The sequence below is a fragment of the Ictalurus punctatus genome, chromosome 2, assembly GCF_001660625.3.
Source record: "Ictalurus punctatus breed USDA103 chromosome 2, Coco_2.0, whole genome shotgun sequence".
Classification (NCBI taxonomy): domain Eukaryota; kingdom Metazoa; phylum Chordata; class Actinopteri; order Siluriformes; family Ictaluridae; genus Ictalurus; species Ictalurus punctatus.
In genome coordinates, this window is record NC_030417.2 from 25,509,647 (window position 1) to 25,528,382 (window position 18,736).

Consider the following 18,736-nt stretch of genomic DNA (forward strand, 5'->3'; position numbering starts at 1 on the left):
ATATATATATATATATATATACACACACACACATCTATATATAAACATACATAGACAAACATATCTATATATATATATATATATACACACACACACACATCTATATATAAACATACATAGACAAACATATCTATATCTATATATATATATATACACACACACAAACACACACACACACATATGTATATATATATATATATATATATATATATATATATATATATATATATATATAAGATTTTAACAACTGTGACAAAAGTCTCTTAATAATTTGCCAAATATTCTTATTGCCTTACAAATTATAAGTAAATTATGTCCATACACCGTTAATTAAACAAGCACAACTAGTATATAACCCATTAAAATGATTTAAGAAAGAGGTAAGATAAACCTAATAGTATGTTGGTAATTATAAACAAGTCATCAAACATTCAATAATTATACTTATAGTTTATTTAGCTTTTGTAATAAAATGTTATACATTTTAAAACTGACAGGAGAATGTTTGCGAATTAGCTAGTATCGTTTGCCTTCCACACCGTTTTACGGTGAAACTTCGAATTGGACTCTTAGTCAGTGTCGATTAACACTGATTATATCTCTGATGGTAGTTCTGGCTATAAATGAAACCACAGGGTTTTTATTAATATCTTTGTTATAATATCTAATATTGTTTCTATAGTAACAACTCTTTCAACAGGACATGTACATAATCTATTTAGCAATTGAAAAGGTGATGCTTTCTGTAAGAAAATGTTTCTTCAACATATATATATATATATATATATATATATATATATATATATATATATATATATATATATATATATATATATATATATATATAATTTAGATATAGCTCTCTAGAGTCCATCTAGAAATGTAGTGATCATCTTTTCCACCAACTCTTATTCAAGCCAAAGTCATATATAAATATACTGGAAAAGTGCTGCAAAATGTATTTAAATTCATTATAGAAATATGGTTCATACCATTTTACATCTTTTGTTTTTTTTATTCAACCTCTTATTATTCACACACACACCTAAAGAGTAAAAATATACACTCACCATCCCCTTTAATAGGGACATTTATGCAGTTATCTAATCAGCTAATCATGTGGCAGCAGCACAATGTGTAAAATCATGCAGATACAGGTCAGGAGCTTCAGTTACTGTTCCCATCAGAAATGGCTGTAATTCCTTAACGTTTAATGCAATATTTTTGTTAAACTCCCTTGACTTAAAGTTGAAAGTCTACACTTCAATCACATCTTGATTGCTTCATTTCTAATCCATTGTGGTGGTGCACAGAGGCAAAATAACGAATGTTGTGTCACTGTACAAATACTTATGGACCGGACCGGTCCTGGGTTCAATCCTGAGCCCAGGTTACTGTCTGTGTGGAGTCTTGTATGTTCTCCCTTTATTTTTGTGGATCTCATCTGGGTGTCCAACCATTATTAACTTATAAAGTGGATATAAAATGTCTATACACATCTGGTAAACTTGCAGGTTTTTGCAGTGTAAAAAAAAATAAACCAAGATAGATCACGTCAGGTCATTGTCCACCTTTAATGCGATACATCATCCAACAAAATTCAAGTTAAAAAGCAAATAGAAATGTTTTAGGGATAAAATTTAAAAACTGACAATAACCTGATTGCATAAGTGTGCACAGCTGTTTATAATGGGGCATGCGACTGTGCTCATCTTCTTGGTTTTGGACAAATGTTAAAGCTAAGTTCTCTTATAAAGCCCCCAGTTATGGAACAGCCTTCCAGTTAGTGTTCGGGACTCAGACACAGTCTCAGTGTTTAAGTCCAGGCTGAAAACATATTTGTTTACTCAAGCCTACCATGAATAGACTTTCTTTTACGCAAAGTACACAGTCTTATCCATCACAGGATGGTAAACATACCTAACAATCTCTCCCTCTCTTTACCTCCCTCTCCCTCTCTCCTTCTGTCGAGCCACACATGATTTTATGGAGATGCCAGTGATCTTGAATCTTTCTGCTCTCCTGCCTGATCCATCCCAATGCCCTACCTCTGGATGGACCTCTCATCAACTGGAGGCTACATTCTGCCCAATGAGGATGACTCCAAGCAGTGCAGCCTGGAGATTGCTGAGGATGGTATCGCTTGAAGTATCTTGGAAATGGTTTTGGACCTCATTTCCACTTGGGCATTGTTGCTGTGGTTGCTGGGACTATGGTTGCTGCTATGGCGTTAGGACTGCAATTACCACATGCAGTTTTGCACTCAACTCTCCTTTGGTGAACAGTGGATCGGTTCAACAAACAGACTTCATGTAAAAACCATCATGAACTTTCTTTTACTTTCACACCATCCGTTGTTACCCAGATGATGACGATTCCCTTCTGAGTCTGGTTCCTCTCAAGGTTTCTTCCTCATTTCATCTTAGGGAATTTTTCCTTGCCACCATCGGCTTGTTCAATAGGGATAAATTCACGCACTTAAAATCTGTACCCTGTGTTTATATGTTTCTGTAAAACTGCTTTGAGACAATGTCCATTGTTAAAAGCGCTATACAAATAAAATTGAATTTAATTGAATTGAATAAAGCCATGACCCACAAATAGCTTACAAAGCATGTACAGGATCTCATTGTTAAAAATATAGCTATTAAACCCTTTCTTACAGAATAAAAAAATCCAAGCCTTCCTACATCACCCTGTAGGGGAATTTACAGTTAAAGACCCAAGGACCAGATATGATGTATGAAGACCAGGAGTCAAAAGAAGAAACTTTTACTGAAGAATAGTTTGCAGTTTCAGCAGCAGAAGTCAACTTCATCACCCAGCATGGAGTTCATAGGCTGCTCTGCATACACACTCATTACATCAACAATTATACTTTCAGACAATCACAAAGTTAGTTATTATGTCAGGTTGAATGATTCTGATTGGTTAAGGAATAGATACATTTAGAAAATTTCCACATATGGCTGTGCGTCAGAAGAACATATCCATCGATTATCTGGACACCAGTCACGTCCTGGTTTAGGTACACCATGAACCACTGAGGTCATCAATCTGAGTTTTTAGGTTCCAGTTGTCTCGTCAGATGATCAGTTCACCTCCAACCGTCCTGTGACAATAGAGAGCGCACACACACACACATACACACACACACACAGATACACAGCTTCCTCAAGGTTGGATTTGGTCGAGCTATAGCTCTGACCAGGAAACTTTCCCAAAACATACTGCTTAGGTATACTTTCTCTCAGTAAGAAGTGCAGACAATATTTGTCATTATTCTCTATTGATTGAAGATGAAGAACAAAGTAAATGCTTTAATTGAAAATAGTACATCTCATAAGTTTGAAGAAGACATTCAAATCATTTAATATTTTGAAAGATAAATGTTGATTAATAACTCATTACAAATCATTCAATGTATATATATATATATAGGGGCCTTGTGTCTACGGAGTTTGTATGTTCTACCTGTGCTGCGGGGGTTTCTTCCGGGTACTCTGGTTTCCTCCCCCAGTCCAAAGACATGCATGGTAGGCTGATTGGCATGTCTAAAGTGTCTGTAGTGTATGAATGGGTGTGTGAGTGTGTATATGATTGTGCCCTGCGATGGACTGGCACCCTGTCCAGGGCCTTGTGCCCGATGCTCTGTGGGATTGGCTCCAGGTTCCCTGTGACCACTATCTTCTTTGAACTTTTCACAGGAACAAGAAGAATTAAATCAGGACTTGAATGTCTATGCACATCCCAGATATTTCAATATGAACACATTCAATGTGTGTTACGGTGGAGTTCTCCTTTGGCAACCGAAACGGGTCTGTGGTGCTTGTTCTGATGTTTTTGGACGTAGTGTTTTACAGCTTACAGTAAGCGGTAGAAGATGGATGGATGGATGTGTATATATATATATATATATATATATATATATATATATATATATATATATATATATATACAGTGAGGGGAAAAAAGTATTTGATCCCCTGCTGATTTTGTACGTTTGCCCACTGACAAAGAAATGATCAGTCTATAATTTTAATGGTAGTTGTATTTGAACAGTGAGAGACAGAATAACAACAAAAAAATCCAGAAAAACGCATGTCAAAAATTTTATAAATTAATTTGCATTTTAATGAGGGAAAAAAGTATTTGACCCCCTCTCAATCAGAAAGATTTCTGGCTCCCAGGTGTCTTTTATACAGGTAACAAGCTGAGATTAGGAGCACACTCTTAAAGGGAGTGCTCCTAATCTCAGCTTGTTACCTGTATAAAAGACACCTGTCCACAGAAGCAATCAATCAATCAGATTCCAAACTCTCCACCATGGCCAAGAGCAAAGAGCTCTCCAAGGATATCAGGAACAAATTTGTAGACCTACACAAGTCTGGAATGGGCTACAAGACCATTGCCAAGCAGCTTGGTGAGAAGGGGACAACAGTTGGTGCGATTATTCGCAAATGGAAGAAGCACAAAAGAACTGTCAATCTCCTTCGGCCTGGGGCTCCATGCAAGATCTCACCTCGTGGAGTTGCATTGATCATGAGAACAGTGAGGAATCAGCCCAGAACTACACGGGAGGATCTTGTCAATGATCTCAAGGCAGCTGGGACCATAGTCACCAAGAAAACAATTGGTAACACACTACGCCGTGAAGGACTGAAATTCTGCAGCGCGCGCAAGGTCCGCTGCTCAAGAAAGCACATGTACATGCCCATCTGAAGTTTCCAATGAACATCTGAATGATTCAGAGGACAACTGGGTGAAAGTGTTGAGGTCAGATGAGACCAAAATGGAGCTCTTTGGCATCAACTCAACTCGCCGTGTTTGGAGGAGGAGGAATGCTGCCTATGACCCCTGGAACACCATCCCCACCGTCAAACGTGGAAGTGGAAACATTATGCTTTGGGGTTTTTTTTCTGCTAAGGGGACAGGACAACTTCACCGCATCAAAGGGACGATGGACGGGGCCATGTACCGTCAAATCTTGGGTGAGAACCTCCTTCCCTCAGCCAGGCCATTGAAAATGGGTCATGGATGGGTATTCCAGCATGACAATGACCCAAAACACACGGCCAAGGCAACAAAGGAGTGGCTCAAGAAGAAGCACATTAAGGTCCTGGAGTGGCCTAGCCAGTCTCCAGACCTTAATCCCATAGAAAATCTGTGGAGAGAGCTGAAGGTTCAAGTTGCCAAACGTCAGCCTCGAAACCTTAATGATTTGGAGAAGATCTGCAAAGAGGAGTGGGACAAAATCCCTCCTGAGATGTGTGCAACCCTGGTGGCCAACTACAAGAAACGTCTGACCTCTGTGATTGCCAACAAGGGTTTTTAAACCAAGTACTAAGTCATGTTTTACAGAGGGGTCAAATACTTATTTCCCTCATTAAAATGCAAATTAATTTATAAAATTTTTGACATGCGTTTTTCTGTTTTTTTTTTTTTGTTATTCTGTCTCTCACTGTTCAAATACAACTACCATTAAAATTATAGACTGATCATTTCTTTGTCAGTGGGCAAACGTACAAAATCAGCAGGGGATCAAATACTTTTTTCCCTCACTGTATATATATATAGTGATTTGTAATGAGTTATCTTCAGCTGGGCCTGGGGCTCTAGTGAAGATAGAGGACATCATGGATAGCTCCAAATACCAGTTTATTTTGGCACAAATCCTGCAGTCCACTTTTAAATGGTGGATAATCATTTCTAGCATGACAACAATCCAAAGCACAAATCCAAGTCAACAAAGTAATAGCTTAAAAAAGAAGAAGGTTTTGGAATGGCCCAGTCAGAGCCCGGGTCTAAATCCTATTGAAAACATGTGGAATAACTTGAAGAGGGCTGTGCAGAAGAGATTCCCTTTGCAATTTGATAGATGTGGAGCATTTTTTAAAGGAAGAGTGGAATGAAATCAAAAAGGTTAGTCCACCAAACAGAAAAAAAAAAAAAAAAATTGAGTCCTGTTTTACAAGCAAACGGTGATTTAACAAAGTAAGGGATGTGCACACTCATGAACCCAGGTTATTATAAGTGCCCCCCCCCCCCCAAAATGTTTCTATTTGTTTTTCACTTGAATTGTGTCAACTGCTATATCACATTAAAGGTGGGAGAACTATCTGACATTAAACATTTATTTTGGATTCATTTTTTATTTTGGATTCGTTTGTATATTTGGGTTAGGCGACACGTGTAGCAGTGTCATGTGACATGTGATAAACATAACAACTTATATTCAAAAGGCCAGTATTTACTCATATATTATAATCCAGTTAAATATTAATACTAATAAACAGCCTTTTATACTTTTTCAGTTTGTTTTACTCGGCATCCACTAATGTATTCGCATTACTAAATTACTAGATTGTATAATCCTCATTTCTAAGTCGCTTTGGATAAAAGCGTCTGCTAAATGAATAAATGTGAATGTATAACTTTTCATAAAATTGTTTTGCAGAATAAAATATTGTCTTTAACAGTTCACACTTGTTCACCACACAAAGTCTAGAAATCAAATATGCATGGGGGGAAAATGCCCACTGTAGTACATTTGAGCATGAACAGGGTCATGGAAGTACAGTAAGTAGTCTGGTTTAGATGTGTACTCTGGAACCTTATTCTGTTAAAATAGCGGATAAAAATAGGATCAACATGTGCAGAAATCAAATGAGTGATTAAATTATTAAATAAAAGCAACTGGAAGATCCTGCTTATTTTTCAGCAGTCATACTCTAGCTACTTAAAAAAAAACAACAGTTAGCCCCAAAATCCAATGTGCGTGTGTGGGAGTTTAACTGGAACGTGACTTCCCTTTAATGCCATTAGTCTTTTCAAAGTCAAACTCTCGCGATAATAAACGTGATTTGCGCTAACGCCACGCCCCTGTGAGGCCTGTGATTTTTCAAACCAGTCCAATCATGCGCTGCTTTTACTCAAACAGACCAATAGGAGTGTTCAGCCCGGCAATTTAAAGGTCTGTACTGCTGTTCTCTACTGCACATTTCCTCTGCAGGAAGACGGTAAGGAGTGGTCATGTTTTAAAGATACTTTACATATCTGTTTTTTAAACAATTGTACATATAGTTTAATGTTGCTTTTTGAACATATAATTGAATGTTGTTTCTCTGTAAGTGACGCGCCGGAAGTTTTATAACCGGAGTATGTTTTTCTGTGCTAGCTTGAGCATGTTGTCTTTTTTTTCTAATTTTGTTCAATTTCATTATTTTTTTCAGTCTTATATCTTTACTCGGTTATCTCTGGTGATTAAAATTGAAGAAAATGTCTGCTGCTAACGAGAACAGCGCCCGTTTGACTCAGTTCAAAAACAAAGGAAAAGATGTAGCTGTAAGTAGCTGAACTTGAATGTCTAGAGCTTCAGTTTGCCATGTGCGCTATTTAATGGAGGCTATTATTATTATTATTATTATTATTATTATTATTATTATTATTTGACCCGTAGGAGTTGAGGCGAAGGAGGATCGAAGTAAACGTTGAGCTCCGTAAAGCTAAGAAGGACGAGCAGATTTTGAAGAGGAGGAATGTGAGCACTCTGCCGGATGAAGCCACATCACCTCTCCAGGAGAAAAGTCAGAACTGCCAGGTGAAGGGAAAATCTCCTCCTCTACTGCTTATTTATATGGCTTTTATTAGCACGTTAAAGGTGTTTTAAATGAAAACGCTCTTATTTATTAACTTATTGATTTGATCACTTCTCCCATGATGCATTGCCCTGGTAAGGGTTTGTGTGATCGGCGTTGTAAAACTTTATTTTGAATATAGTGAAGTTAACCTGCTTCACTCTTGTTTTCTTTTCCTTTTTTTTTTTTTTTTTTTTTTTTTTTTTTTTTTTTTTTAATAGTGGTGTTTTTTATAAATGGGACTTAAAAGATCATTTGTAACAGTGAATTTCAGTTTCTCATTTTACGTGTAGTTTATAAAGGAGGTGTCCTGGTAGAAACCATCACAGAAATTCTAATGTTTTGCACTGCAAATACCATTACAAACAATCGGCTAACCATTAACATTACTGTTATTTGTCCATAATCCTATCCACTGGACATAACATGCCACCAATTGATGGCGAAAGATCGCCAGTAGAGACTCACAGTGACCATTACAGTTTCTGTTAAAAACCAATACGGTTCTTTTTAAAACCATTATAAATTCTGTGAGGGAATATAAAGCATAGTGTAGGGGTACTTTTTTTGGGGTGAGGAGGACTGTTTAAAATTCATTTTACTGACCCAAGTATATTAACTCTGTTAATGGTAGATTTGAAGTTTTCCCACTTTCCCAAAATGCTTTTTAATCAGTGTTAAAGTCAGAAGTAATGTAACCATTTAATCATACAGTACACCATGAGTAACTGTGATGCTGTAAAAACTCTAACAGCCATAGTGCTAGAGATGCTATAATCTCATGTGTTTCTCATGACAGGCTCAGCATTGGACAGTGGAGGAGATCGTTAATGGGGTCAACAGCAACAACCTCGAAACTCAAGTGCAGGCAACCCAAGCTGCAAGGTGAGCTAGCTGGAAAAAGTGGTGGGGTGTTCTCTTTTTTTTCTTTTTTTTCTTCTCTCTCTTATTGTGTCTCTTTGGCTTCTTTTTAATCATATCTTCACTTTATACAATTTAGGAAGCTGCTGTCTAGGGAAAGGCATCCACCTATTGATCGAATCATCAGTGCAGGCCTGATCCCCAAGTTTGTAGGCTTTTTGGGAATGTCTCAGTCTCCACCTATTCAGTTTGAAGCGGCCTGGGCCCTGACTAACATTGCGTCTGGGACATCCGATCAAACTACAGCTGTGGTGGAAGGAGGAGCCATTCCAGCTTTCATTGGTCTGATCACATCCCCTCATTCTCATATTAGTGAACAGGCTGTCTGGGCTCTGGGGAATATTGCTGGTGAGTGAGGAATCACAGATGTATAATGCATCTCCAGACTGTTACCCAAAAAAAAAAACTTAAGTCTTTTTGCTCTTTTTTTTTTTTCATTATGTTTTGTTGTGTTTTAAAGGTGATGGCTCTGCGTATAGAGATAAGGTCATCAAGCATGGTGCTATCGCCCCACTTTTGAGTCTGCTTGCTGTACCTGACCTTTCTGTGTTTGGTGTAAGTTAAGTTAAATAATAAATGAAAATCTTGCTGACCATTTGAAGTGTAGTAGGTGGAACATTCAGTGTTGCTTGCAATTTTTAGGAGGCTTGGAGTACAGTTATAATTCTATACACTGCTGCATATTGTACTTGTCATTTTATGACACCATTTAGGCTGAGTAATTATTAAGTGTGCTTCTTGAATGTGAAGCCCCCTAACTGTTGAATATTCAGGTGGGGTGTTCTATCTATCTATCTTTATTTATTTATTTATTTATTTATTTATTTATTTAATCCCCTTTGTAGTTTCTGGTATTGGTGTTTTTATAAGCTCTTGCATAGTATCCATTGAAACTGTAGTGATTGCTTCCATCCACTAGGTGGTGGTAAAGCTCCAGTAATACCCATCTAACTTTTTTTCCTTTCTCTTTTCTCATTTAACAGTCTGGTTACCTGAGGAATGTCACCTGGACCTTGTCTAACCTATGTCGCAACAAGAATCCTGCGCCGCCCCTCGAGGCTGTGAATCAGATCCTGCCCACAATCGTCCGCCTGCTGCACCATAGTGATAAGGAGGTGCTGGCAGACACTTGCTGGGCTGTATCATACCTGACCGACGGTCCTAATGACAGGATTGAAGTGGTGATCCAGACTGGCCTGGTTCCCCGGCTGGTGCAGCTTCTTGGCTCAGGAGAGCTTTCTATTATGGTAAGTGAACCAGCAAAGAATATGCTTATCAGTTATACAATATACAGTTAAAATATACAGGGGGTGGCTGTGGATCAGGTGGTAGAGTGGGTTGTCCACTAATCGTAGGGTTGGCGGTTCGATTCCCGGCCTACATGACTCCACATGCCGAAGTGTCCTTGGGCAAGACACTGAACCCCAAGTTGCTCCCGATGGCAAACTAGCGCCTTGTATGGGTGAATGAGACACCGTGTAAAGTGCTTTTGGATAAGTATAGACCATTTACCATTTAAAAATGTATTATCTCAATGCCTGTAGTTTGGAGCGTTCTGATTGGTTATGGTCTGGTGTTAAAGCTTCTATAACTGAATAGCTTGGATAATGGTGTTTGCTATAGTTCAATGTATGATACAATGAGTGTTTAATATTACGTTAGTGTTTCTTTAGGAAGGTTTGCAGGGACTTGTATTCCTGATGCTCCATATAATTTAAGGCTAATATTAAACTGGTATTTAAGTCTTATCTACTTCATGTCTGCCACCATCACACCATACTGTTGCTTTATTGTTTATATAATGACAGCCTCCTGATCTATTGTGTATCAAATTGATTACATTATACCTCATCTATTATGTGGACTACTGTAATGTATCCTTGACATCCCAATCACAACTTTACCAGAAGGCATTACAAGGGTTAATCCCAGACTTCTCTATCCTCAGACTCCAGCCTTGCGCTCCATTGGTAACATTGTGACTGGCACAGATGAGCAGACGCAGACAGTGCTGGATGCTGGGGCCCTCCCCATATTTGGAAACCTCTTGCGGCACCCGAAGAACAACATTCAGAAGGAAACTGCCTGGACCCTGTCGAACATCACCGCCGGCAAGGACACCCAGATCCAGGAGGTCATCAATGCTGGCCTGGTCCCGTGCCTGGTGGATGTCCTCAGAAGGGTATGTTGAAGGCTGTGAGAGGTTGTGAGCACAAGTCGAGATGCGTTGGCAGAATGTCAGTTACTCTGACTAAATGATTAATTAGAAGTAGAATCACAATGCCAAGCACACACACAAACTCAAACTTTGAACGTGTGTGTAATGGAAGTGAGTTACTTTTTCATTAAAATATTCATCTCTCCATGTGTAGGGAGACTACAAGACTCAGAAGGAGGTGGTTTGGGCTGTTACCAACTACACCAGTGGAGGCACCATAGAGCAAGTTGTCTATCTTGTTCAGGCCAATATCCTTGAGCCACTACTTGACTTGCTGTCAGCCAAGGACAGCAAGACTATTCTGGTCATTTTGGATGCACTCAGTAACATCTTCCTGGTATGTCACCTGTGTGCAAAAGTTTGAGTGTAGCACGTGTGAAGGTTTTTTCATATTATGGCTTAGGGGTTTTGTGTGGGGTTTTTTTTTTTTTTTTTTTTTTTTTTTTTTTTTCCCCTCTTCTTTCTTCTTTTTTCCTCTTCTTCCTCCTGCTCTCTGTGCACACTAACTCCTCACTCTTTAACCTCTAGGCTGGGGAGAAGATTGGCGAGACCAATAAGCTGTGTCTGATGATTGAAGAATGTGGTGGTTTGGATAAAATTGAAGCCCTTCAGACACATGAGAACGAAATGGTGTACAAGGCCTCACTAAACATTATTGAGAAATACTTCTCTTCTGAGGTGAGTCTGTAAAAGTGGGTCGAGCCTCGGAGTGCCTTTTTGGTCAGTCCTTTAAATTTAAATTAAATGAAAAGTCCACCCTGAAACCCATTGAATGTTTGTTTATATTGACGCTGTGGGGTTTTTTATTTTTACATTTTTTTGTTGTAATTCCTGAGGAGGTGGGTGGGTTGTGTGCCGGGCAATATTAATGTTCTACTCAAATAACTTCAAATATAAGGGATAATGGTCAGAATTTGCAGTTGTCTCCCCCTTTTTATTTATTTATTTATTTATTTATTTTTTTTTTAAAAATTTGTTTCTTCCTCATGAGAGATTAACTTAACTGGTGACACAATCAGGATTTAGTTGAACATGTGTAGGGTTTTTTTTTTGGGGGGGGGGGGGGGTTATTTATTTATTTTTTTTACATAATTATTTTAAACTGAATCATGTTTTTACTTTTGTGAACAGTTTCAACTAACAAAATAAATCTTGGACACAGTAGAGGATCACATGTTAATTATGAAAATGAATATGCAAGTCATTCCAGAATGAAATTGTCCTTTAATGGAGGCACAAATATTAGACATGCTATTTTTTATTATTATTTATTTATTCAACTTCTGACCATCCTAGTAATGATTGATTTTTATTTTTCCAGGAGGAAGAAGATGAATGTGTGGCCCCTGAAAGCACTGTTGATGGCTATGCATTCCAGATAAATGAAAACCAAGGCACTTTCAACTTCTAGATATATTTTTTATTTTTTTTCCTCCCCTCTCTCTTCTTCCTGCACTACTGTTCTGTGTGTATTCTGTCTCTTCCAGTCCGATCTATTCTATGAAACTGTACATATGGAACTGTCTTTTTTTTTCTTTTTTTTCTTTTTCTTTTAAATTAGTTTGTAAATAAATAAAGGAAATTAAACCATTTGGAGTTTGTGCTGAAATCTTGGGACTGGGGGGGGAGTTTACTCTGAATTCTTGGGATTGTGGGGAGTTGGAAGTGTGCAGCAGTTGGGGGAAGACTACACTCCCCAGAAAGGAGGGAACTGGTGACGTCACTGCGTAGCTGAACATCTGCCAGCTAAGAGCGCGAGCTCCATCAGAGCAGTGCAACTTTCCACACGCTCAGTCTCCTGCACTGCGGAAAATAGAGACCGCGGCGTAAACCCGTACTTACCTGAGCGTGAAAACGTCCCCCCCCCCCCCCACCGTACAAGCTGTAGCTTGCTTTAAAGAATACAAAATGCACGCTGGAGCCGAAGCGCGTTGAGGAGTTGTCGTTATGCGAGCTTGCCACTGTAGACATGGCATATCTGCGCACATCCGGGCCACTGCGTCGGGACTCCATTATTCTCAATTAACTGTGAAAGTAGCTGGCTAGCATAGCACAACATAGCAAGAGAGACGGGGGAAGACCTTACACTGCTTATTTTATTTTTTTACACGGAGATTCTGCGCTCAAGCTGGAAAGTTAAAGGAGATGTCTAATCAAGGGGGAAGGAGAAATGGACCCGTGAAGTTGCGTTTAACAGGTAAGAGTGTACTTTATCCAGCACAAACCGCGCAGCTAAACTGGTCAGTTTGCTCCCTAACACTACTGCAGTTTACTATCTGTGGCATTATTATTCTCTTCACCATACCACTCGTTACACCGTGTCATCTGTTTCTGTATTAAGTTGTACAAATTTATTATTGGAGTGTGTTGGTTTAGTTCAGCTGATGAACTGCGGGTTGTGTACAATAATGAGCTAACTCGCTCGTGTTAGCTAGCCTACAACAGCTAGGGGTTTAGGGAGGTGGGAACCAGTTGTAGTAAACATTAGCATTTCCACATGAATTCGACTGCAATATTTAGTTTCTCCCACTTGCCCCTTTTAAAGCATATATTCTAAAAATTAAAATTTAGGTATTTTACTATAATATGCTTTTACTACCGTGCTAACGTTAGTTGGGTTAACTGCACCGTTTGGTTAGCTTGCTAGCTAACATGGAGTGTGTGTGTATGTATGTGTATGTATATATATGTATATGTGTGTGTGTGTGTGTATATATATATATATATATATATATTACATTACACACAACATTCAACTATTTGGTTAACTTGGTTACGATGTGAAAATGGTTTATAATTACATGAACGTTTCCTTTAATGGTTCACAGCTTGAGTGTAGATGTGAGGTGCTGAAGAAAAGCGTGTATAAAAAGCAGAGCTCATACACTTATTTATATCGCTCAGCGTTTTCTAATAACATTGCTAATCCAGTTGTCTGATTTTATGTGTCAGACCCGCTATCTAAAATCATCATCATAATAATAACCCAGTGGAACTGTTTTCAGGTTTCCAGTCTTTGTAGTCTTCAGAATTTTTACATTTGTTTGTATGGAAAAACCCCCACCAACCAATCTTTTCTATCTTGTATCAACTCAGATCTTGCTTCTCTGCTCTCATCTCTCTCTCGCTGTCCCAGTCAAAACAGCAGGATCTCAGAGGACACAACCTGAGGTTTGGTTTGGTTTAGTTGTATCCTTGTATCCTCTGAGAGCCTGCTGTTTTGACTTGGAAAGGGAGACAAGAGCCGGCTGTGTTTGAGATATATCTCCAGCACCAACTTTTTTTCTCCACACTCAGCCAAATGAAATATTTAAGCTTATTATGTTGGTGAGGAAACAATGTAGAGGACTGTGGTGGCCTGTTCTGAAGATCCAGGTCAGCGAGCTTGAATTAAGATCAGTTCGCTTTAAGTAAGAGCGTAAACCTGGTTGGTGTTGTGGTGGATGTTCTATCCCGGGAACACTTGAGTGTAAAGTAGGGATACACTCTGGATGGAATACCAGCCCATTATTTTACCTCACACTTTCACGCATTCATGAGCAATGTAGCCAAGCGAATTCACCTACGTGCCCGTTTTTGGGAGGAAATAGGGACACACGGGAGGAAAATATGAGACTGTGAAAACAGTCGAGCTCAGGATCAAACTGGGATAATGATAATGAGTCTTTATTGGTCACATAGCCACGTTACAGCACAGAAATTCTTTTTTTCTTCACATGCCCCAGCATGTTAGGTGGTTGGGGTCAGAGCGCAGGGTCTGGCATGATACAGCGCCCCCGGAGCTGAGAGGGTTAAGGGCTTTGCACAAGGGCAGTTGCAGCTTGGCAGCGCTGGGGCTTGAACCCCCGACCTTCCGATCATTAACCTAGAGCCTTAACCACCAACACCAGTGCTGCCAAAATTTGCGATTTGCGTTTTTTGGGGCGTTTTTTTTTGTTTGTTGGTAAATGAGACCTTTTAGCTGAACTCATGTTCGATACACCTGAATCGGAGAGGGCTTTGGCTGAATGTGTGTTATGATGATGTCACATGACATGTTTTGGCCTGAATCTGCGATAATTTTGAAAAATCGCAAGCTCCTTATAATGTTGCGCGGTTTGCTTGGTTTTTGAGAAATTCTGGAGGGACTGTAAGACCGTTAAAAGCTTAATATAAGTTTTGTTTTGTTTGTTTTTTAAATAAATAATCAGCATGGACATAACCTTAGAAATAATGAAAATGTTTTCTCCTAAAGTGTGTACATTTTGCTTTCTTTATTCCCCCCTCATTTACGTTGTACATGCACACATTTGTATCACAGTTGATGAAGTGCCTTGGAGCTCAGAAATCAGTGTGTGATCTTGCACGAAGCACCGAGAAATGCTGCCTACTAAATATCTCACACGCATTTTCATTCATTCAGGTCATGTTGCAAATCTCAGCTCTTATACATCGTGACTTTTTTTCTAACCATGTTTTTAATGAGGACATGGCCTTTTTTCTTTTTCTCACGCAAAAATGATCATATTAAAAGAATAATGGTGTTGAAACCGGGGTTTTTTTTGACTAGTCCTCTATTCTTGATTCATTTATTTATTTTTCTGATTGCAAGGTTTATTGATGTGTTAAGATTTGTCAGTTACTCCTGTGAGCAGTTATTCTCTATGTTCAAAAAGATTATTTACTTTATATTTAATGCACATGTAGACATAATTCTACCATGCCAAGTCATCCATGAGGTGTTTAGCCTGCCTAGTTTCTCATACGGAGCATCAACGAAGTTTGAGTTGGCCTTTTTTTTAAGGAAGAATATCAGATCACGGTTTTGCTAATGCCGCTCAAGTATGGTAGCGATTTTGCCATGTCTGTGTTGACACAGCATGTGTAGTAAAAACACCCATTAGCTGTGTTGAGCTGACTCGGCTGCCAAATTTCACAAGTGCATTTGACCAAACAGTTCCACGTTCTGTTTAAACAGCAGCGAAAGCAAAAACCAAAGCATGTAGAGGGAGGGAAAAAGCGCCATAATTGCACGTCATTTGTAAACGTTTTTCTTTTCCAACCGAGGGCTCTTAAATGATTGAAATGGTTCCACACATTAATGTAGTGAGACTGGATTTCCTGTTGGTTCAGCTGCTCTGTGGGGAGGACAAACGGCGAGACGCTTGCTTTCGAGCCACCGCCGCGCCACAAGGGCCAGATGTAGCGAGGGGAAACCGTGACCGAGAACTTCACATGCAGGCTTTCTGAACGAGAGTCTTAAGCAGAGGTCAACACTGGCAGGTGAACAGCACGTTGAGCTTCACTGGAGACCTGTTAGTGGCTTTGATGTGCAGATTTGTATGGTTTTGGATGAATAGCAGGCGAAGCGGGTCTCTAAGCCCAATAGGATTCACAGTAATAACTGACCCTGTGTGAGTGTACAGGTTTGCTCACCATTAAGGATCAGATGTTTAATACATGACCGTTAGATTGCTTGTTCTGTTTTCCGTTACAATGTTAAAGAGGAGTTATAAGGAGTACTCGACAATTTGACCAAGTAAAGCCGCAGCTGTGCAGAATAGCAGTCTAAATCGGTATTTTGTATGTGTTTCTCAAGTGACGGACACATGCTGTGTGTATTTGAATATGTAATGTAATCGCTATGTTTAGAGCATATTTTATGAAAGGAAATTATTGGTCACAGATCTGTCTTGGTTTATCATAGAGATGGCACTAATCTGTATCGAGCTGGGGTTCGAGGGACCACAGTGGATTGTGTCACAGGCAGTCCATTCAGGATTTTGTGGAGATACAGTATCTCACAAAAGTGAGTACACCCCTCTCATTTTTGTAAATATTTGATTATATCTTTTCATGTGACAACACTGAAGAAATGACACTTTGCTACAATGTAAAGTAGTGAGTGTACAGCTTGTGTAACAGTGTAAATTTGCTGTCCCCTCAAAATAACTCAACACACAGCCATTAATGTCTAAACCGCTGGCAACAAAAGTGAGTACACCCCTAAGTGAAAATGTCCAAATTGGGCCCAAAGTGTCAATATTTTGTGTGGCCACCATTATTTTCCAGCACTGCCTTAACCCTCTTGGGCATGGAGTTCACCAGAGTTTCACAGGTTGCCACTGGAGTCCTCTTCCACTCCTCCATGATGACATCACGGAGCTGGTGGATGTTAGAGACCTTGTGCTCCTCCACCTTCCGCTTGAGGATGCTCCACAGATGCTCGATAGGGTTTAGTCCATCACCTTCACCCTCAGCTTCTTTAGTAATGCAGTGGTCGTCTTGGAGGTGTGTTTGGGGTCGTTATCATGCTGGAATACTGCATACTGATCATGCTCTGCTTCATTATGTCACAGTACATGTTGGCATTCATGGTTCCCTCAGTGAACTCCATGCCCAAGAGGGTTAAGGCAGTGCTGGAAAATAATGGTGGCCACACAAAATATTCACACTTTGAGCCCAATTTGGACATTTTCACTTAGGGGTGTATTCACTTTTGTTGCCAGTGGTTTATACATTAATGGCTATGTGTTGAGTTATTTTGAGGGAATGGCAAATTTACACTGTTACACAAGCTGTACACTCACTACTTTACATTGTAGCAAAGTGTCATTTCTTCAGTGTTGTCACATGAAAAGATAAAATCAAATATTTACAAAAATGTGAGGGGTGTACTCACTGTTGTGAGATACTGTATATATTTTTGGTGATTGTTATGGTCAAAAATGCTTGATTTTGCTGTGGCTTTAAAAAAAATTTTTTGCAGTGCACTTTGTGGAGTTTTTTGTGCTTTTTTTGCAGAAAACTACTTAAATTGGTGTAATTGCAGTTGCACGAAATTTTCATGTCTTTTGCAGTGATGTTTGTTAGTAAATGAGACCTGTGAGCTGTACTCACGTTCGACGCACGTGACCTGAAGAGGGCTGTGGCTGAATGCGCGTCACGATGACGTCACACAGCACGTCTAGGCCCACAACTGCGGTAATTTTGAAAACAATTTGCGAGCCCCTGCGGATATTGCGGAGTTTCCTTAAATTTTTGTTCATTTCTGAGATCGCAAAATTGCTAAACCCTTGAGGGACTAAACAGGTTATGATTAGGGCAGCAACTAACGATTATTTTCATAATAGATTAGTTGGCCGATTTTTCTCTCTCGATTAATCGGCTGGGCTGGGCGGAGCAAAATTTCAGTACCAGTTTTTCATTTATTTAAAATAAAATCCACAAACTGAGTGTTACAAATATAAACTTCAGACTAAAACTTTACACAACTGTTTGTCCAAATATATAAAACTGAAAACACACCAGAATAATAATTATTAATTTAGGACTGTAGTTTAATTCAGTACTTTTTGTGCATCCATAAAAATAACGTATAAATACTTTTATATAATATGAACTAATATATGTTTATATTATATAATATTTATGCATTACTTTTTATAAAAGGTAACAGTAAATTAAACAGTAAACAGAACAAAGTCATTGTCGGTGACTCTGGGTATCTGCTAAAGCTAGCGGTGTGGCATTACGTGCGTATGACGTCATGTGCCGTCTGTTGGGAAGTGGCTTATACTTCTGGTTAGTAAAAACCCCGCTAATGTTCTATTTGAGATGATATTACCGTTCTAAAATTCACACACCAGACGGTGGAGTACATAGTATAAGTGTACAGTACTTCATTTGGGACACAACTTTAGTATTTACCCTCCGAGGCGTGTTTTTGGAACAGGAGTAACGTAGTGAGTAAACACACCCGTGCCGCACAGACCAACTAATCGATAATGAGATTCATTGACAGCGATTTTCATAATCGATTATTATCTATTTTATCGATTAGTTGTGCAGCTCTAGTTATGACTTGATGTTAGTTTTCATGTTAAGTTCTACTGAGCTTTATTTTCAACTATTACCGTTTTTAAAAAAACAAACGAGTTTTTCTCTTTTCTTTCTTTTCTTTAAATATTGGTGTTTATAA

The 18,736-nt window shown here is 38.9% G+C and overlaps 2 protein-coding genes across 2 annotated transcripts in view; both read left to right on the plus strand.

Annotated features, from left to right (window-relative positions):
* The first annotated feature begins 6,932 nt into the window (after positions 1-6,932).
* kpna2 (karyopherin alpha 2 (RAG cohort 1, importin alpha 1)) lies at positions 6,933-12,366 on the plus strand. Its single transcript, XM_017462278.3, has 11 exons — positions 6,933-7,019; positions 7,233-7,344; positions 7,460-7,600; positions 8,437-8,522; positions 8,638-8,906; positions 9,019-9,113; positions 9,542-9,805; positions 10,507-10,740; positions 10,931-11,113; positions 11,305-11,454; positions 12,098-12,366. Exons 2-11 carry the CDS (start codon positions 7,279-7,281, stop codon positions 12,185-12,187), a joined length of 1,578 nt encoding a protein of 525 aa, XP_017317767.1. The 5' UTR covers positions 6,933-7,019; positions 7,233-7,278; the 3' UTR covers positions 12,188-12,366.
* Positions 12,367-12,513: 147 nt separating this feature from the next.
* smurf2 (SMAD specific E3 ubiquitin protein ligase 2) overlaps positions 12,514-18,736 on the plus strand; it is a 62,611-nt gene continuing 56,388 nt past the window's right edge. The window contains exon 1 of the mRNA XM_017450140.3: positions 12,514-12,973. Coding sequence (XP_017305629.1) covers positions 12,922-12,973 — 52 coding nt within the window. The 5' untranslated portion in view covers positions 12,514-12,921. The remainder of the gene's footprint in view (positions 12,974-18,736) is intronic.